The sequence below is a fragment of the Microcaecilia unicolor genome, chromosome 2, assembly GCF_901765095.1.
Source record: "Microcaecilia unicolor chromosome 2, aMicUni1.1, whole genome shotgun sequence".
Taxonomy (NCBI): Eukaryota; Metazoa; Chordata; class Amphibia; order Gymnophiona; family Siphonopidae; genus Microcaecilia; species Microcaecilia unicolor.
This window is the reverse complement of record NC_044032.1, coordinates 384,086,311-384,108,377: the sequence shown is the minus strand read 5'-3', so window position 1 is coordinate 384,108,377 and position 22,067 is coordinate 384,086,311. Positions and strand designations below refer to the sequence as shown.

At 43.7% G+C, this 22,067-nt stretch overlaps 1 protein-coding gene across 3 annotated transcripts in view; it reads right to left on the bottom strand.

Moving 5' to 3' along the window:
* The window catches only part of BMP2K (BMP2 inducible kinase), a 326,672-nt gene that overhangs the window by 261,390 nt on the left and 43,215 nt on the right, over positions 1-22,067 (bottom strand). For all 3 annotated transcript variants that reach the window (XM_030190551.1, XM_030190552.1, XM_030190554.1), the window contains exons 3-4: positions 17,445-17,550; positions 5,816-5,958 (exon numbers count right to left, since the gene is read on the bottom strand). In XM_030190551.1, the coding sequence (XP_030046411.1) occupies positions 5,816-5,958; positions 17,445-17,550 (249 nt within the window). The remainder of the gene's footprint in view (positions 1-5,815; positions 5,959-17,444; positions 17,551-22,067) is intronic.

The window sequence follows — 22,067 nt, the reverse complement described above, 5'->3', positions numbered from 1 at the left end:
GAATAACATGAGCTTTCCTCACAGCAAACGATGGCCCTACAACAAAGGGCATTAACTCAGAATGGAGGGAATGAAACATCCTCCCGGAGGGCATAAACTCATCCTCCACTGAGACATAACTGGAGGGAATAAACTCATCCTCCCGGAGGGAATAAACTCATCCTCCAAAACACGAAACTGGAGGGAATTAAGTCATCCTCTAATTGAACAAGAATCCTGAAGACTGTTTTCCGACTTTCTCCCAAGGACGGAATCTCCAGGAAACATGAACAGAACCTGAAATAGATTTACAGCAGATAGCAATCAGACAGGGAGGGATCATGGCTGCATCTGCTATGACTAAAGGAAAGAAAATTATCACGGTAAGAACCTAATTTTCCCATCCTTGTCATCAAGCAGATGCAGCCATTACAGATGGGATGTATCAAAGCAATCCCTAGATAGGGTGGGAACAAGCCACACCACGCGCCAGCACTTGTGCTCCAAAATGTGCGTCCCTCCTGGCAGCCACATCCAGCCTGTAATGTCGGGCAAAAGAGCTTAGAAGCCCATGTTGCTGCACTACAAATCTCTTGAAGAGAGAGTGCTCCAGTTTCAGCCCAAGAAGAGGAAATTCCTCTAGCGGAATGCGCCTTATCAGGCGGAGGCCGGCCGGCAAGCAAATAAGCTGAAAAGATAGATTCTTTGAGCCAGCGGGCAATAGTGGCTTTAGACGCTGGAGACCCTCTGCGAGGACCTGATAGCAAAACAAACAGATGATCAGAGGTCCTGAAAGAGTTCGTAACTCGCAGATACTGCAGCAGAGTCCTGCGCACGTCCAACAGGTGCAATTGCCCAAAAGATTCTGGAAACTACTCCTTGACAAAGGAGGGCAATAAAATAGGTTGGTTTAGGTGAAACGCTGAAACCACCTTAGGCAAGAAAAAAGGCACGGTCCGAACCGTGACCCCGGACTCTGAAAATTGCAGACAAGGGTCTCTACAGGACAGAGCCTGGAGCTCTGACACCTGTCTCGCCGAAGTAATGGCCACTAAAAGATGACCTTCAGTGTCAAATCTGTCTCTGAAGCACACCGAAGCGGTTCAAAGGGAGCACCCTGAAGGGAAAAGGTGCTGGACGATGGGAAGCAGTGCTCAGATTTCTTCCTAATAGTTGGACCACTTGGTTTATTTCTCTAAGGCTTCCCCCTCTCATGAAAGTCGTGATCAAGATCATGAAGTGATGAGTGAGAAATAGGGCTCAGAGAGATTGAGACTTGGCATCTCTGCCTTTACAAATCTGACCTCAACAAAGTTATTGCTACTACAATAGATATTTCCCTGCCCAAGTAGGCTTATGATCTAAGGGCTAGATTTTTAAAAATGTTTTCTCATTAATACCTTACATACAATATTCAAGCATCAAGCAGGAAAATATAATAAACAAGCCCACATCAATGGGCTACAGAGATATTAATGAACAGTCAACAAACAGGATATCAGGAAAATAGCCATAAATAATTGGCATTTTTTAGATTTAAAACTGCTTACTAAGCTGATATCCAAATGAATATACAGAAAACGACAATTTCCTTCTCTGACAACAGTCACTCATGCTGAACAGGGTCAAAGAATACGTAACTGGTATCAGAAAAGCTAGGGGCCCTTTCACTAAGCCATATTAATCACTTAACGTACACCTTACCACATGGAAACTACCAGCACATTAAGGAGCTTTGCAGTAACGCAAGAGTTAGAACACGGTTGGTGCTTTTTGTGTCAAGGGGTCATGGGCAGTGAGTGGGCATGGCAGGCAATTGGCAGTTAACGCGTTGCATTTACTAATGCGGAGTTAAACACAGGACCACATGCATAAATAGGAGGCACTTATCAACACACACTACAAAGTGGCCAGTGATGTTGTGGGTTTTCCATGGGCTGTGGCGGTAAAATGCCCACCATACCATACCGTTTTATAATGGTCATGTGCTAATTTCCCCAATAGTGCATGGCCGTTATCGAAGAAGCCTTTTCTGCTACCTATATAGGAGCTCCGATAGCTACTGACTTTATTGCTACTTGGAAGGATATGTTGTTGGCTTTGAGTTCCTTGCAGGGGAGGGGGTTGTGGTAACAACTCTCCTGTTCTGTTTATAAGCAGCAGTTTGGTTTTCCTAATGTTGTGCTGTTTATCTTACCCCTCCATTACTACTACTACTTAACATTTCTAGAGCGCTACTAGTACAAAATAATTACCTGAATATATGTAAACCGCTTTGAATGTAGTTGCAAAAAACCTCAGAAAGGCGGTTTATCAAGTCCCATTTCCCTTTATCACATTGTTTTGGACAGTTCCTTTGTGCTTTTTTCTGCTATGTGTCTTTGTATGGTAGCGTATGTGGTGTGTATGTGAGATGTTTTGTAGGTCTGTTTTCTACAGGTAAGGGAGGGGGGTTGGATATTCCCTGCCGGGTTGGGGCAAACTTCCTTTCTTTAGGATCTTCCTGGTTTGTCTATCTCGTCTTGACTGGTGGTGTATGGAACAGGAGATTATAGGAGGCTTTTGGTGTGATTTGCTTCTTTTTCCTTTCTGGTTGGTAGGGTTGGGGGCTAGGTTGTGTTTAATATTTTCTTTTCTTTCATTCCTTCTGTTATGTTCTGGACGGCAGGGGGAGGGGGATGTTCTCCACTGTATTACTATTGGACCCTGGTGGGATGGGATGCTTCCTGTGTTTTTTAGTTTTACTCTACAATGTCCCCTACTGTGCATAATTACCTTAAATGTGAATGGTCTTAACTCACCCAGAGAGCATTCTTTGTTGTTTCAATCCGTTGCATCAAAAGGCTTAGATAGCTTTTATACAAGAGACTCACTTTAAGAAATCGACAAGTATCTATTAAACCAGAGTGTACTCACATATTTTATTTGCATCTGATGTATCTGACTCTAAAAAGCGAGGTGTGGTATCTTGTTTCATAGAGATTTGAAGATTCAGTTTCAGAAGTGAGAAGAGATCCCTAGGGGTGGTATCTATTGCCCAGGTTCAAGTTGATGATGTGGCATTGACCTTAGCCAATGTATATGATCCTAATGCTGGCCAGGTTGAAACTCCAGCTTGGGTCCCTTGATTTGGATTATGCCGCCAAAGGCATTCGATCTGTGGTAGAGCCTGTCTCAAAAGCACTTAACCTTTTTGTGCAAGAGTTGGGGTTATTCGATGCTTGGAGCGAGTTCAATGGCACCCAGAGATTATATCTGTTTTCCCCTCTCCTCAAAGGCAATATTCCGTATTATGTTCTGTTGGACGCAGTTTTTCAGAGTCAACTAGGGAAAGATTCTATAGGGAATTTAACTCTTTTTGATCATGCCCCTTGTCAGACAATATAGACAAGTGAGGGACTTCCTACAAAGGTGAACGGTAGATCAGTTAAAAAGAAAAGGAATATCCCCTATAAAAGGCACTTAGATTGGGAAGTGATAGGGGACAGATTTCTAGGCTTTATGCTGCACTGCTCAATCAGGGGGCCAACCTATCCTCAGAAGCTTAGCAGAGATTGGGTGGCAGCACAAGTGGTTGGGAGGCACAGCTAGTGCTGGGCAGACTTCTATGGTCTGTGCCCTGAAAATGACAGATACAAATCAAGGTCAGGTATACATATAACATAGCACAAATGAGTTTATCTTGTTGGGCAGACTGGATGGATCCTACAGGTCTTTCTCTGCCATCATCTACTATGTTACTACACTGCCAATTGCAAACATGAGCTTGTTAAATACTATGAAGAAAAAATACTGAGAGAAAATTTTTCAGTCACTACTTCAGGTTTTGATTGCAACCAATTTGGTTGAAAATGACTACAAAATGTTATACTTTTGGTACTCTACACCAGTGGGATTACACAAAATGTATGGGAAGGGGAACTCAGGTGTTGGAAGGGATGTGAGGAAAGGGGCACATTCATATACATTTGGTGGCAATGCCCTAAAGTGCAAATTTTTGGGGATCAACCTTAGGAGTGAAAGAGACATTTTAAGTATGGTCACACATCTCTCTCAGTAAAGAAGGCCCTAGAATAGTCAAAGAAAATGTTCAGCACATCAATGAAGTCTTGCACTGAGCACTGGCCAAAAGAAGGAAAGTTGCTTGCTAAATGTGGGCCCTCCTGGACTGCGGTCTACAAAGAAGAAACTGGTCACATACTATGACAGCAAGCAGACTGGCACTTACTAGTTATTGGAAGCAGCCAGACACTCCATATAAGAATGCTACAGTGAAGCTAGATAATGCTTATTTGCTGTCTCAGCTGACAGAACTGTGTAGATTTTTTAAAAATATTTATTAAAAGTTTAATGAACAAGAGCATGAACCAAATGACAGTAGAAGACTGAGTAGATTTTAATGTTTTGCTATAGGGTAAAGGTTCACGGATTTGATAGGCCACCTTTCTGTTGGTACAACCAAAGTGGTTTACAGCCTCCAGGGAGATTTCAATTTGGCAACACTAGGATAGCGATTCATTTGACCTGGCTGCACTGATGTGATACACATGAAGAAAATTTGTAATATTGCCTGTCACATTTGTTTTATGTGAGGTAAAATTAGTTCTTACCTGATAATTTTCTTTCCATTAGTCCCAACAGATCAATCCAGAGCCTTGTGGGTTATGTCCTTCTGCCAGAAGGTGAAGATAGAGAGAACTTCTGAGGTTCACTATATGTGGTCACCTGCAGCCACCTAAACCTCAGTATTATCGGTACCAAAGCAGTGTGAACAAGCAAACCACGAATACACCATTACTCTCCTGTCTCCGTACAACTTGTACACACCCTTCAACCGCCATCGCGGAAGGAAACTCCCATTTTCCCCATTCCTGCAGTTTTACTGCGGATTATTGCAGTTTACCGCGATCACCCGCTCCCGTGTCATTCTCTAAGTACAACGAATGTTTTTCTTTATCCTAATGTCAAACAGCAGCAAATAATTCTGCTTCCTTTATATATGACTAGTAAAAAAGGCCCGTTTCTGTGAGCCATGAAACGGGCGCTAGCAAGGCTTACCTGCGGCAGCGTCGGGAGGGCGCAGGACAGCAGCGTGGGGAGGGTGCAGGCGGGTAGTTTTGTTTTTGCAGGCGGCAGCTTCGGATTCCCGGCGGGCGGCGGCGGCTCACGTGTTCGGACAGCACTCCTCCCCCTGCGTAGCTCGGTGTTTGTCGCTGTGCGTCGGGAGGGGGGGGGGTGAAGGCCCTGCGTAGTCTGCTGTTTCTTGCAGTGCGTCAGGGGGCGGGGGGGTAGCGTCGGAGGGCGGTGGAACAGTCGATTGGCTGTCATAGCCCCGCCCTCCATATCATCACGTTGTGACGCGAGGGCGGGGCATACACTCATGGGATCTTGCAACTACAAATTTGTATTTAGAATGTTGGGGTTGTGAATTATGTGTGGATGGGGCATGGCTGAGGGCAGGTCTATGAGTGAGAGTGAGTGGTGCTGACAGCCTAGAAGATTACAGGGCTTCAGTGTTTCCCTGCCACACAGTGAGGTTCTGAACGCTGGAGGTGAGATTTATACAGATTAGTTATGTATACACATCTGTGTCTAAATTAAACAATTCATCAGGCAACTCAAAATGGAAGTTTTGGGACAGATCTAGCTCCAGCATGCTGGATCCGTATTGTAGATAGCAGCCTTCTAGATAAGGGGGGGTTGCCAAAAGCTGCCTTTCCATCCCTCCTTGGACATGTTGAAAGGAGCAGCATGAATAAGTCACAGCACTGGAGATGTAGGAAGAAAAATAGGGAGGAGTAAGAATCAAGAAAAAGAAAAAAAAATGAATCTTTACCTTTAGATCCCGATGAACAATTGGCGTTTTGCACTGATGCAACCTGGCAACTGCTTCACAGGTGTCACAAAATATCCTCAAGATTTCTTGTTCAGTAAAGCCAGTCTGTAGTCGTTGATTCATCTGATTCACCACCTGCCCAGCTAGCAACACAATGAAGGTAGTTAAAAAGGTTGGTCTCACCTTCATGATTTCTAAAGAATATATTTTAAGGTAGAATAATAAACCTATAAGCATAAAATGTAAACTTGAAATTTGCAAGCCAGGCATCTCTGGTGTTTGGACTCTAAATCAGGCTCTGCTCTTCATTTACATATGAGGAAAGCAACAACTTGCCAAGTTGTAGAATAAAATTTAAGTCAACACAACTCAAGAGATTGGGACAAATTTATAACTGTCTGGCATCACCACAAATTTATTTGCCACAAATTTGAGGAAAGGTTTAGAACACACTTATCCTGAAGTGCTCATGGCTGCTACTGCTGCAAAACGGGGCTTTCGTCAAGTATTGAGTCAAAGGGCATGAAAACAAGAAAAAAACTCAAACTTGATTTTTATAATTACTATTTAAATATTTCTGAGGCATTATTTTCCAACTACCAAATGCCTAAAGTGTCCATTAAATCCAGTAATTAATACTTTAAATAGCTGGCATTACAGGAAGTACACGAGTGGGAGACAAAAACACATTCAAAGAAGTTACAAAGACAGGACGGGAATGTTTAAAGAAATGAAGGATGATAATTCTATAGTCATCAAAAAAAGCAGATAATTGGGATCAATGGTGCTGCTACAAGACAGACTTCACTATGAACAAATTGGCAGTTAATCAGATAATTTCCAGATTATGAAGATTAAAAGGAAGTCTGAGGGATTTTATTTATGAATATTTGTTATGGGAAAATTAGGTTACCTTACCTTGGTAATTTTCTTTCCTTTAGTCATAGCAGATGAATCCGTTACGAGTGGGTTGTGTCCATCAACCAGCAGGGGGAGATAGAGAACACTGAAAAACCATAGTGCCTCATGGACAGCTAGCTCCATCTGCCTCTTCAGTATTTGAAGCTTCCAAAGCAGTGTTACACCGCAAAGCATAACAACATGAACTTTCCTCACAGCGGATGAACGCCCCAAAACTGGAGCTATAAGGCAAAGGAAGGAATGGACTCATCCTCCTGTAACTGAACAGAAATCCTGAAGACTGTTTTCCAACTTCTCCCAATGAGGGAACTTATCTACAGAAAAAACTGAACATAAAAGTAACGTGAATCACATAATGAACCACTGAGGGAGGGCTCATGGATTCATCTGCTATGACCAAAGGAAAGAAAATTACCAAGGTAAGAGACTAATTTTCCCTTCCTTGTCATCAAGCAGATGAATCCATTACGAGTGGGATGTATCAAAGCAATCCCTAGATAGGGTGGGAACAAGCCACACCACGCGCCAGCACTTGTGCTCCAAAATGCCCGTCTATCCTAGCAGCCACATCCAGCCTGTAATGTCAGGCAAACGAGAGCTTAGAAGCCCAAGTAGCTGCACTACATATCTCTTGAAGAGAGAGTGCTCCAGTTTCAGCCCAAGAAGAGGAAATCGCTCTTGTGGAATGTGCCTTAAAGGCTTCAGGCAGAGGCCAGCCAAATAGCAGATATGGTGAAAAGATAGCTTCTTTGAGCCAACGGGCTATAGTGGCCTTAGACGCTGGAGACCCTTTGCGCGGAGCTGACAAAAGAACAAAAAGATGGTCAGAGGTCCTGAAGGCATTTGACATGCGCAGATATTGCAACAAAGCCCTTTGGACATCCAGACGGTGCAACTGCCCATAGGCTTCTGGAAACTCCTCTTTAGAAAAGGAGGGTAGGAAAATAGGCTGGTTTAGGTGAAACGCTGAAACCACCTTAGGCATGAAGGCAGGCACCGCACGTACCATTACTCCGGACTCTGAGAATTGCAGAAATGGGTCTCGACAGGACAGCGCCTGGAGCTCAGATACCCGTCTCGCCGATGTCATGGCCACCAAAAAGACCGTCTTTAAAGTCACATCCTTCTCAGAAGCTCGCCTAAGCGGCTCGAAGGGCGAACACTGAAGGGCCTTTAAAACTAACCCTTTTTGTAAACCATCCTGCAAAAAGTCAAGTATCGGCGAGACAGAAGCCCGCATGGGTGTGATCGCTTTAGAAGCACACCAAGCCTCAAATTGGCGCCAAATCTTGGAATAAGCCACAGGCTTCTTAGTACTTCTCATCCTCGGATTACCGGAGGAGGTCTCAGTACTCCCAGGGTCTTCTATAGAGAGGACCTGCAAGGCATCAGTAATAAGCGCTGGCAGCTCATCGCGGTGGAAAATCCTCACCGCAGAAGGATCATCTGGATCCAGTGGCAATCCTGCACCATCTTCTGGCTCTCCAGACCACGAAGGCCTGCCAGACCCCTCAGAGTCCTCACATCCCAACCATGAGGGGAAAGGGGGGTGTGCCACTCTCTGAAGGGGAATCCACCCTTCTGCGCTTGTCTTGCGGCCATCTGTCAGGGGAAAACGCGCCTGACGGTAATCCAAGGCCAGACTCCACTGGAGGGGATACAGAAAGCAGAGCCGCAGAGGACCCCTGCAGAAGAGTTCTTTTTAACATGTATGCATTTTGCAGCAATAAAACAAATTCAGGGGAAAATGGCTCACCATGGCCTCCTGGCTGCAGTCCGGGGGAAACAGCTCTTTTATTAGCCTCTACACGAGGCGCCCCTCCAGGCTCAAACCCCTCCGCCTCAGCGGGGGTCGCGCCATGCTGTTCCAAAATGGCGCCCGCTGCCAGCTCCACGGAGCGAGAAGGAACATCGCAAGCCATGCTCGGGCCGGCTCTAACATAGTAACATAGTAGATGGCGGCAGAAAAAGACCTGCATGGTCCATCCAGTCTGCCCAACAAGATAAACTCACATGTGCTACTTTTTGTGAATACCTTACCTTGATTTGTACCTGTCCTTTTCAGGGCACAGACCGTGTAAATCTGCCCAGCACTATCCCCGCCTCCCAACCACCAGTCCCGCCTCCCACCACCGGCTCTGGCACAGACCGTATAAGTCTGCCCAGCACTATCCCAGCCTCCCAACCACCAGTCCCGCCTCCCACCACCGGCTCTGGCACAGACCGTATAAGTCTGCCCAGCACCATCTCCACCTCCCGCCACCGGCTCTGCCACCCAATCTCGGCTAAGCTCCTTAGGATCCATTCCTTCCTGAACAGGATTCCTTTATGTTTATCCCACGCATGTTTGAATTCTGTTACCGTTTTCGTTTCCACCACCTCCCGTGGGAGGGCATTCCAAACATCCACTACTCTCTCCCCGTGAAAAAATACTTCCTGACATTTTTCTTGAGTCTGCCCCCCTTCAATCTCATTTCATGTCCTCTCGTTCTACCGCCTTCGCACCTCCGGAAAAGGTTTGTTTGCAGATTAATACCTTTCAAATATTTGAACGTCTGTATCATATCACCCCTGTTTCTCCTTTCCTCCAGAGTATACATGTTCAGGTCTGCAAGTCTCTCCTCATACGTCTTGTAACGCAAATCCCATACCATTCTCGTAGCTTTTCTTTGCACCCCTTCAATTCTTTTTACATCCTTAACAAGATATGGCCTCCAAAACTGAACACAATACTCCAGGTGGGGCCTCACCAACGACTTATACAGGGGCGTCAATACCCCCTTTCTTCTGCTGGTCACACCTCTCTCTATACAGCCTAACAACCTTCTAGCTACGGCCACCGCCTTGTCACACTGTTTTGTCGCCTTCAAATCCTCAGATACTATCACCCCAAGATCCCTCTCCCCATCCGTACCTAGCAGACTCTCAACGCCTAACACATACGTCTCCCGTGGATTTCTACTCCCTAAGTGCATCACTTTGCATTTCTTCACATTGAATTTTAATTGCCAAACCTTAGACCATTCTTCTAGCTTCCGTAGGTCCTTTTTCATGTTTTCCACTCCCTCCGGGGTGTCCACTCTGTTATAGATCTTAGTATCATCCGCAAATAGGCAAACTTTACCTTCTAACCCTTCGGCAATGTCACTCACAAATATATTGAACAGAATCGGCCCCAGCACCGATCCTTGAGGCACTCCACTACTCACCTTTCCCTCCTCCAAGCGAATTCCATTCACCACCACCCTCTGGCGTCTGTCCGTCAACCAGTTCCTAATCCAGTTCACCACTTCGGGTCCTATCTTCAGCACATCCAGTTTATTTAAGAGCCTCCTGTGGGGAACTGTGTCAAAAGCTTTGCTGAAATCTAAGTAGATTATGTCCATAGCTCGTCCCTGATTCAATTCTCCTGTCACCCAATCAAAGAACTCAATGAGATTAGTTTGGCACGATTTCCCTTTGGTAAAACCATGTTGTCTCGGATCTTGCAACTAATTGGCTTCCATGAAATTCACCATCCTTTTCTTCAGCATCGCTTCCATTACTTTTCCAATATCCGAAGTGAGGCTTACCGGCCTGTAGTTTCCAGCTTCTTCCCTATCACCACTTTTGTGGACCACATCCGCCGTTCTCCAATCCCTCGGAACCTCTCCCGTCTGCAAGGATATATTAAACAAATCTTTAAGAGGACCCGCCAGAACCTCTCTAAGCTCCCTCAATATCCTAGGGTGGATCCCATCCAGTCCCATGGTTTTGTCCACCTTTAGCTTTTCAAGCTGTTCATACACACTCTCTTCTGTGAACGGTGCTCTATCCACTTCAATCTCATTTGTACTTTTTCCAGTCCATCGCGGTCCTTCTGCAGGATTTTCTTCTGTGAAAACAGAAGTATCTATTTAGCAAATTTGCTTTTTCTTCATCATTATCCACATAGCGGTTCGCAGTATCTTTTAGTCTCACAATTCCCTTTTTAATCATTCTCCTTTCACTAATATACCTGAAGAAAATTTTGCCACCCCTCCTTACATTTCTAGCCATTTGTTCTTCTGTTTGCGCTTTCGCCAGATGTATCTCTCTCTTGGCTTCTTTCGGTTTCATCTGGTATTCCTCCTCGTGTTCCTTTTCTTGAGTTTTTTTGTATTTCTGGAACGCCAACTCTTTAGCCTTTATTTTCTCAGCCACTTGCTTGGAGAACCATATCGGTTTCCATTTTCTCTTGCTTTTATTTACTTTCCTTGCATAAAGGTTTGTGGCCCTATTTATAGCTTCTTTCAGCCTGGGCCACTGTCCTTCCACTTCTTGTATTTCCTCCCATCCCATCAGCTCCTTCCTCAGGTATTCCCCCATTTTACTAAAGTCAGCATGCTTGAAATCCAGGACTTTGAGTTTTGAGTGGCCACCTTCCTCTTCAGCCGTCATATCAAACCAAACCGTTTGATGGTCACTGCTGCCCAGGTGGGCACCCACCCGGACATTTGACACATTATCCCCATTTGTGAGTACCAGATCTAGTGTCGCTCCCTCCCTCATGGGTTCCGTCACCATTTGTCTGAGCAAAGCACTTTGAAAAGCATCCACAGTCTCTCTACTTCTTTCCGATTCCGCAGACGGAACCTTCCAATCTACATCCGGCAGATTGAAATCTCCCAACAATAGCACCTCTCTTTTCTTCCCCAACTTTTGAATATCAGCGATCAGATCTTTATCTAGTTCCTCCAATTGTGTCGGGGGTCTGTAGACAACAACCACGTGGAGAGAGGTTCTATCCTCTCTTTTTAAGGTGATCCATATCGCTTCTTCCTTTCCCCAGTTCCCTGTCATTTCAGTCGCTGTGATATCATTTCTCACATACAGAGCTACTCCTCCACCTTTACACCCCTCTCCATCCTTCCTAAAAAGATTATAGCCTGGTATGTTTGCGTCCCATTCATTCACCGTCTGAAAAGCACGCCTTACAGAGCCCCGCTGCAGATTTGCGCTTGCCACAAACGGAACAGCGCTTTACTTTCTCAGCAGCCATCGCCGAAAGCGGCGGAAATTCAAAATGGCAGATTCGCGCCAAAATCGTCCCAACCGCAGGCCCTCCCCGGAGCTACAAAATGCTCTTACCACACCAGACCGAGTCTCCGAGCTCTGGTCACGCTGCACAATCAGAAGAAAACCTCTTTTCTGGGATCGCAGCACCAAAGTGCAATGCGACTTTTTTTTTTTTTTTTAACGCTGTGAGGAAAGTTTGAGGCAACAGCAAAGAGGCAAATTTCCAACTCCGGAGGATCAGTAGGGTGGGGAAAGGCAGGGAAAGGGCGAACCTATGTGCCTGCATCCACAGCGTGGGCAAAGACAGGGACAGGGCTTGCCTATTTGTCTACTTCCACATCAGGGGCCGGGAAAGGCAGGGAAAGGGCTAACCTATTTGCCTTTAAAGTGGGCACCATCAGCCAAAACACTCCTGCTACAACTAGCAAAAGCACAGGAGCCACCCCAGGCAGATTTTCTGAAGGAGCTTGAACAAGCTGCAACCACCCTGCTGGGGAGATAGAGAATACTGAAGAGGCAGATGGAACTAGCTGGCCATGAGGCACTATGGTTTTTCAGTGCTATCTCCCCCTGCTGGTTGATGGACACAACCCACTCGTAATGGATTCATCTGCTTGATGACAAGGAAGAGTAGGATAGCTCAACATTTGAATAATATCTGCATGCAAAGACAAGAAGCCCCCCTAGAGAAACATGATGTCCAAAAATTAAAATTTGTGGTGTTAGATCAATGTCATAATACTATGACAGGTGGGAAAACATCTCAAAGTTACTTTTGCGAAAAGAACAAAGGTTAATTTTTACCTGGAATACAATTATTCCTTATGGGTTAAACAGAGAAGTGGAGTGGATGAAAGGTTGAAGGGGAGGGGCTTGGAGTATTTGAACCGCTGAGAACCCAGAGTGATGTACGCATGCGTTGGTGTTTTTGCAGCCCCAGCAGTTGGGGGATTGCATGTGTTGGAGTTGCTATCCACCGCAGAACCATGAATAAGTTCAAGAACATTTTTGTGAGTAATGTTGGGGATGATTTTATGATGTATGGGTTGGGGGGGATGTTCAGGAATACATGTAGGTTATAACGTGGGTGATTTGTTTGTAGGAATCCGATCCCCTGAGGACGCTATTATAGCGAAATATGGACTGTGTAGGGTTCGGGCATGGAAAAATGAGTACTTGTTTGGAGAAAGTGTAAACCGATTGAGGGGAAAGATATAATCAGCAAACAGCACAGTGTATCGCTGGCCGAGTGGTGAAGAACCAATGGTTGGGGTGCTGACATCCTTAGAGGATGATCCACAGTTGAAGAAGCAACAACGACTGGTATTCTTCTAAGACACTCCTACTGAACATTTGGATATTTGGATGAACAGCAAGATGATTTCAGGACTTTTGATATCTGGGTCCATGGACATGAAAATGCCCCAATAGTAGATTAGGTGAGGTGTAGTTGTGACTATTATGTGTATAAGGCCAGATGTTCACTGTGATGTATATAAGCAAGGATTAAAATGTTTTAGGCAGGGAGAATATAATCTACATGAAAACGTATATGTATAATTTAATGGTTTTTAAGATGTGGAAGCATTTGTAAAGTTGTGGATTTGAGTATATTTACAAGTAGTGCAACAATATTGGAAGTATTTCACCCAGTTATTGTACTGTGAGCTCCACAGAAAGTGTGTGTATATGTGTGTGGGGGGGGGGGGGGGGGGGGACAACTGTCTTGGTCCTGTGCAGCACATACAGGCAGGAAGGTGTGCTCATGTGTAGTCCAGCTTCCAAAAACTTCTAGAATTAGAAGCTGGGGAGTGCATCTATGCCGAGTTCCATTATGTGACATCACCCACATGTGAGAATATTACATCCTGCTTGTCCCCGGAGAACAATGTATTATACGCATCCATTCTTCACGATGAGACATTAGAAGTGATTTTTCAAACTTCAGAAGCACGCCTCAGACCACAAAGTTCCAACTAAACTTCAGATGAAATTGGCCACTTTGCTTTAACAGAAAACATTTTGTGCTTCGACAGCACTTGTATTTAAAGATTTTAGGGTGGCAATGGGTATATTTGCACAATCCATCGCAAATTGGTACTGTCAAAATTTGAAGAGGAATACATTTATCGTTCTCCTTTTCAAGAGAGGATATATAATGGCACAAATTTATAGATGCGTTTGTATTATGGACTGGGATGTAAATGGACTCCATATATACAATTTACAAATCAGTTTTTTCCATGAATGTTTTCAGTTTTTTGAATGTGGAAACTTGGAAGGTTGAGCACACTTTTTGCACAAAGGTTTACTTTAAGAAAAGCGATGAATATCATATTACAATATTTAGAGTCATCATTCAGTTGGTTTCAAGAATGGTTTGCCATATTCAGAACGGCTAAGATACAAGAAGATTTGTACTGAGCATAGGAACTTGAAAAATCTTGGATACCCTGAGGAAGTTTTAAATATAGCTTTATAATTGAGATTTGCTATTAAAGGGAGAAAAGCTTAACAAACATGTCATAACTTATATCCAGAAATTTCATCTCAGATTTTGAAAATTATGTGAAAATACTGGAGAACTGTAAAAGTGCATATTTTAAGAACATGGAATTGAGAATTGCTTAGTCGCAGGATCATAATTTAAAACAGCTGCTTAGTCTGTCTATGCTACTATTACTTGAAGATCAAAAGTTGAAAAAGATACTGGAAGAAATTATATTGTAATCATGTGTAAAATGTGTAATGTAATGGTGCTGTTGAAATAATTTATAACGCCAGTAGATGGAAGACTAGATTTAAACTGAAGTGATTCACAAATTGTAAATCTGATTATTTTATTTGTTACATTTGTATCCCACATTTTCCCACCTATTTGTAGGCTCAATGTGGCTTACATAGTACGGAAGAGGCCTTTGCAGGCTCCGGTGTGAACAAATACAGGGTGATGTTGTGGTAAGATCAAGTTCATGTGGCACAGCCACATTAGGGAATCGGAGAACAGAAGAGTTGTGTTACGTCCATTACGTGCTTTAGTTTGGTTGTGTTGCAGAGATTAGGCATTTAAGTTGGATCGGTAGGGTATGCCTTTTTAAACAGGTTGGTTTTTAATGATTTCCGGAAATTTAGGTGGTCGTACGTCTTTTCAAGGCTTTTGGTAATGTGTTCCACAGTTGTGTGCTTATGTAGGAAAAACTAGATGCGCAAGTTGTTTTGTATTTAAGTCCTTTGCAGCTTGGGTAGTGCAGATTTAGATAAGATCGTGTTGATTCCCATGTATTTCTAATTGATAAGTCGATCAAGTGTGTCATGTAACTCAGGGCTTCTCTGTAGATGATTTTGTGAACCAGGGTGCAGAATTTGAAGGCGATGCGTTCTTTGATTGGGAGCCAGTGTAGTTTTTCGCTTTCCAAATCGTGTTTTACCAAATATAAGCCTAGCTGCCGTGTTTTTAGCGGTCTGAAGTTTCTTTAAGGTTTGTTCTTTACATCCCGCCTAAATTCCATTGCAGTAATCTAAGTGGCTTAGTACCATTATGCTATGTATGTAATCTGATATCCATGTGATAAAACTTTTCATATGTAAAATTTGGTCAATACAATTACAGATGACAGAACGTAGATCTATCATTCAAAGAAAGAAAATGGAGGTGCCTTTAGAAGCACTCTACAAAGAAATTAGCACCAATAAACTGTCACGGCATGCTCAAACTAATAAGCATAAAAATTACTGCCAAGTTAAAATCGCAGCTCAGTACTAAATGTTAACTTTTCTAAGTGTGCCTGAGTGGGGCGCCATCATTTGGCAGATGATGGCGTCCGTAACCGCGAGCGAGTGGGCATCACTCCTGTCTCATGCATGGTATGGAATTGTGGAGCGGGTGGGTGGGGCTTTCCACTGGACTACCAAGTATTTTTTGGACTGGGAGCGGGGTGGAGGGGACTACGAAACAAATTAGAAAGTATGTGTGAGAAAAGGGAAGGGGTCATTAGACCAACAAAGAATTAATGTTGGGGGGAGGGTGTTTGGGTAGGGTTGGGTCAGGGAGAGAGAAGGAGGCTGCTAGGGACTGCTGCACCAAGCAGTCCAGGGCAGAGTGGTTGGATTGGAGGGAAAGAAGGGGTACCAACACTCCCTCCTCTCCAACCAACCTTTCTATGCTGTGCCAGACCTAGCCAAAAGCTTCCCATGTATGATATGTGTGAGAAACTTTTTTTTTTTTTTTTGAGAATGGCTGAATGTGGTCTGCAGTAATAATTTCCAAGCGAGTTAATAACCAAGCTGAAATCATTTGAGCATTGCCCAACCAGCAAAACCCATGGTAAAATTGGAGTTACAGCTGCACTAATGCTTTGTGCACCAGCCCCCTCTGTTCATGACCATAAATTTGACACTGCCATGTTTTGTTCTGGATCATGCACCAGCATTCATTAGGGGTGGAAACGGAGCTAAAACTTTGTGGCAGCAAGAACAAAAATGGTTTTATAAATTGCAGTTTAAAACCTGCAGGACTGAATAATATAGAACGTAGAGTGCCTTTTGTAAAACAATGGAGTAATATTGATAAAGAAGTGTAAAAAGAACACAGAGTAAATTTAAATTGATATGTGATGTACTGACATGTGATGACATTGAAGTGATATGACTACTGGGATGCTCACATTCAAAATCAATCAAATTCAAGGCACTATATTGGAAATGTGGAATTGTAAAAAGGATGGGACGACTTCCCTATGAGGAAAGGCTAAAGCGGCTAGAGTTCTTCAGCTTGGAGAAAAGGCGGCTGAGGGGAGATATGATAGAGGGCTATAAAATAATGAGTGAAGTTGAACGGGTAGATGTGAAGCGTCTGTTCACGCTTTCCAAAAATACTAGGACTAGGGGGCATGCTATGAAGGTACAATGTAGTAAATTTAAAACAAATCAGAGAAATATTTTCTTCACTCAACGTGTAATTAAACTCTGGAATTCGTTGCCAGAAAATGTGGTAAAGGCAGTTAGCTTAGCGGAGTTTAAAAAAGGTTTGGACGGCTTCCTAAAGGAAAAGTCCATAGACCGTTATTAAATGGACTTGGGGAAAATCCACTATTTCTGGGATAAGCAGTATAAATGTTTTGTACATTTTTGGGATCTTGCCAGGTATTTGTGACCTGGATTGGCCACTGTTGGAAACAGGATGCTGGGCTCGATGGACTTTTGGTCTTTCCCAGTATGGCAATACTTATGTACTTACGCTAGAAGCAACCGAGAATGTAAAGTAAGAGGAAGAAAACAGCTAATTAAGGCACAGTGATTTATTGAGAAATGATACCAGTGTATTTTTAAATTTTGCAGAATTGAAACTCATACCTCTGAAGAAGCCAGATGGCAAAACTATAGGCCTCCATTGGGCGTTGTGAGAAGTTTCATTTTATATTTTGAGTGATAGCACAGAAGTTTAAAAGAAACAGAAAAACTGGTGAAGGTTTTCAACTGATGAGATACAAGAGATTAACAGAAAGTTGGAATCTCAACTACAAATAAGCTTCAAAGAGGTCTCTTCTTCCCTAATGAAACAGTATCAAAATTAAACTATAATCAAGGATTCAGAAGACTAGCTATGATTAATGACTGATACAAGTGTCTTCAAGCTGAAAAACCAGATAATTTTTTTTATTAGTTTCCTTACCTTTACAATATTCCATCAGGATGAGCACCTCCCAAACATTGTCACTAACAGAATTAATGGCACAATCCAAATAGCCTACAATATTCTTCTGCCCAGATAGCTCTTTCTGAAAAAGAAAAAAAAAATGCTCAGTCATGTTCTTGCTCATTTTTTTCAGCAGAAAGCCGCAAAGTATAAGCAAGAGAAGCCAAGAAATAAAACACTTCAATATAAAGACCATGGAAAAACTAAGGGGTCCTTTTACTAAGGTGTGCTGAAAAATGGCCTGCGGTAGTGTAGGCGTGTGTTTTGGGCGCACGCAGAATCACCTTTCAGCGCACCTGTAAAAAAATGCCTTTTTTTATTTTTGCCGAAAATGGACATGCGGTAAAATCAAAATTGGCACGTGTCCATTGTGGATCTGAGACCTTACCGCCAACCATTGACCTACCGGTAAAGTCTCACACGGTAACCAGGTGGTAATGATCTACGTGCACGAAATGCCACTTGGCGGGCATCCGATACGCGCAGTAAAAATTATTGGACGTGCGCCAAAAATGAAATTAGCACAAGAGCCACATGGTGGTCGTGCGGTAACTCCATTTTGGTGCACTTTGGGTGGGCGTAGACGCTTACACAGCTTAGCAAAAGGGCCCCTTAGAAAACACTGAGAAGGCTATAGCATAATGCAGTGGCAGCATCTCAGAAAGTCAGTCTGACAGTAAGCCCATTTACTTACTCACTTATGTACTGCTGACCTTAAAACTGAACAGTAATCAATATATCTATGTTTAATCATTTTTATTGAAGATCATACAAACCATTATATAACACATTTACATCATCATGGCAGATACTCCAAAACATTCCAGAGTGCTAACGACCATTGTATGCAGACCATATTAAACTTTATTCCCGCCCCCTTTCCCCCCCTTTCCCCCATCCCTCCCCCCCTCCCAACCCCTTCCTACCCTCCCACCCAGGTATCTTCGTTACGCTTATCTCCCCTCAACCGGCACCAACCTATCATGTGAGTGAGTTAACCAATAAGCTACGAGCTCTACCCGAGAGCGCCTGCACGTACGGTTCCCAAATCTCCCAAAAGCGGCGTCTACTTCTTGGACTACTGTGCACACTACGTGCCTCCATTGTCACCAGTGAATGCAACATATTTCTCCATAGCCAGTATGAGGGTCCCACGTCCTGGGTCCAATGTTGCAGTATGCATTGTTTCCCAATCAAAATAGCCTTATAGAGGAATAATCTCTCCATAGGTCGCAAATCTTTCCCACTCCCCCCTAGTCCTAACACCATGCTTCGTGGCAGCAAACTTAGCTTTTTATATAGCAGGGACTCGCAGAATTCCATAATCCTACCCCAAAACTTCTTAATTTCAGGACATTCCCATAGCATATGATATAGGGACGCTCTCTGAAAATTACATTTAATACACTTGGGCTCTTGTATATTTCCAGTATAATATGCCTGTATGGGGGAGAAATACCCTCTCAAGATTATCCTAAATTGTATCTCCCTGTGTCGAGCACTGGTCACCTTGTATGCAATCTCCTTCAGAAACTGGGCAATGTCACCACTCCTAACCTCCACCCTCATATCTGCTGACCACCTCCTGGCCACCTCTCCGTAATCATACCCAGTTGTCTATAAAGTACAGACCCCGAGGTCTGCTCTCTGCCCGGAGGCAAGAATAAGTTCGACAATAAGTCATATATCCCTCTATCACACTTGTCCCTGTGCAAGTGCGATATATAGCTATGGAGCTGAAAATAGTCATACCAACTCACATGCTCTGTTCCCACCATATCCACTAGGGCCTCCCGAGTGATAATCTCCCCCGATTCCTGTATCACATCCGCCACCAACACTACTCCTTCCCGTGTCCAACTAATTAACCTCTTTTGGTTCCCCCCTTGCCCAAAGTCCGCATTCCCCGCTAATGGAAGCATATCCGTACTATATGGGTTCTTATTCAAACGTTTTAATATATACTGCCATGTGCGTCTCATGGGTTGTAATAATACATGTTGGCTCCATCCCTTAGGGAGCACTTCACTCTTAGCATGTAGCATATAATACGGATGATATGGCCAGAACAATTCTCTCTCAAAAGTCCATGCTGTATACTCCTCTGTTTCTAATATCCAATCTGCCAAATGTCTCGACAAACAGGCCCAGTTAAATTGTTTAATGTCTGGCAATCCGAGGCCCCCCTCTACTCTTCTCCCATACAGAAATTCCAACTTGACTTTGGCCTTCTTCCCTCCCCAGCAGAACCGGGACACCATCCTATGGAGTTTCTTAAGATCTTTTGTTAGTAACAGAATTGGCAGCTGTCGCAGAACATATGGCCATTTTGGAAAAATCATCATGGCAAACAGCCCTACCCTGCCGCTCAACGATAAAGGCAATCCCTCCCACAAAGCCAACTGGTGTTTCGTATGATGTAACAGTTCACCCACATTCGTTCTATATAATCGGCTCAAATCCCCTGTTAGAATGATTCCCAAATATTTAAACTCATTATCCGCCCATCTCAACAGGAACTCTCCTCTCCATTGCTCTCTTACTATATTAGAGGTGGGCAATCCCTCCGACTTTTGGGTGTTCAATTTGAAACCTGAGAATGCCCCATATTCAGCGAAGACCTCCATCAACACAGTCAACGACTGCTCCGGTCGAGCCAGATGGACTAAAAGATCGTCCGCAAAGGCCGAGATCTTAAATTCCCTGCTACCCAATTTCACTCCTTCAATCTCTGGGTTCCCTAAGATTTCCCGAATCAAGGGATCCAATGTGATGGCAAAAAGTAATAGGGACAGGGGGCACCCCTGTCTAGCTCCTCGGTTAATCACAAAACTTTGAGAGTACGACCCATTAACCAACACTCTCGCCGCCGGATTCTTATACAGTATTGAAATCGCTTGAGTGAAATATCCCTCAAATCCATACGCTCGCAGTGAGGCAAATAAAAATTCCCACTCAACCCTATCGAATGCCTTTTCGGCATCGAAACTAATTAATAATGAATCCCCTCCTTCCCTAAGCATCCTGTCCATTGTGGCTAAAATCAGTCTAATATTTTTCACACTCTGTCTCCCCTGAACAAATCCGACTTGAGGGGCTGCCACTATCCTAGGTAGTACTCTGGCCAATCTCGATGCTAGTATCTTTGCCAATAATTTAGCTTCGTAGCTAATTAAAGATATTGGTCTATAGGAGTCAGGGGATGTCGGGTCCTTCTCTGGTTTCAGAAAAACCATAATATCCGCAAGACGCAAGGACTGCAGGAGCTCCCCCGATTCAACCGAAGTATTGAAAGCATTAACAAGGGATTCTCCTATACCTAACATTAGTATTTTATATAGCTCTGCTCTAAAGCCATCCGGCCCTGCTGCCTTATGTAGTGCACTACCTCTGATTTCTCTAAGCACCTCATCCACTTCTATCAGTTTGTTTAGCTCCATCCTCTGTTGCCCCGTAATTCTAGGCAAAGTGACATTCTCAAGATACATATCTGGGTCTAGATCATCAGTGTCATTCTTTGCATACAACCTCTCATAATAATCATGAAACACTTTCTGAATTTCTGCATCGGTGTGTACCAGTGCCCCCCCCCCCCCCCCCCCCCCCGAGTCCTGATTGCCATCACTCTTCTCTGTCCCCTCACTCTTTTCACTAATCTTGCCATCATTTTCCCTGGCTTACTGCCGAACTTATGTAATTGAAATTTATAATAAACAGCAGATTTACTTGCTCTCTGATGCAGCAACTCATTCAAAGACGCTTGTGTGGCCAAGAGTTGATCCCCGACATGACCCCCAGAATGTTGCCCATATGCCCTTCTTAAATGTACTAACTGTTTCCCCAGTCTTATGATTGCTTGATTTCTCTGTTTCTTCTTCCTGGCACTAAACGCTATTATTTCGCCCCTTAAGACAGCCTTCCCCGCTTCCCAGTAAAGGATCGGTGTGTTTACATGGGGAGCATTATGAATTGTATATTCTTTCCATTTCCCCCTGATATATGTCCAAAATTCTGGATCGTAATACAGATCCAAGGGGAAGATCCAGCAATACTGTTTGCTTTGTGGCTGCTGATCCCTGTATTTGATATATATAGCCGCATGATCCGATATTATCGTCGGATCAATATCGGCCTCCAATATCTCTGCAAAACTCTCTTCATCAATCAGTAAATAGTCGATTCGTGATTGTGTGTGGTGAGCTCTAGAATAATGCGTATAATCTTTGAGGTTTGGATGTAATAACCTCCACACATCTACCACCCCCAATGCACCACATATCAGGTTTATGCCTTTGTTAGCTCCAACTGCCTTGCCCGCACTAGTATGAGATCTATCCATCTTGTGATCCGCTACCACATTAAAGTCTCCCCCTATTATTTTATGCTGTATATTAAACTGCTGAATTTTACTTATGAGGGTCTGATAAAATTGTTTACTATACACGTTAGGAGCATATACATTCACTATTAGAAATGAATTACCATTCACCTTTACCTGAGCCAGTATATATCTCCCTTCCTCATCAAGACATGTTTTTTCTACCACCACCTGCAAAGATTTATGGAATAATATCGCCACTCCTGCTTTTTTCCCTACCG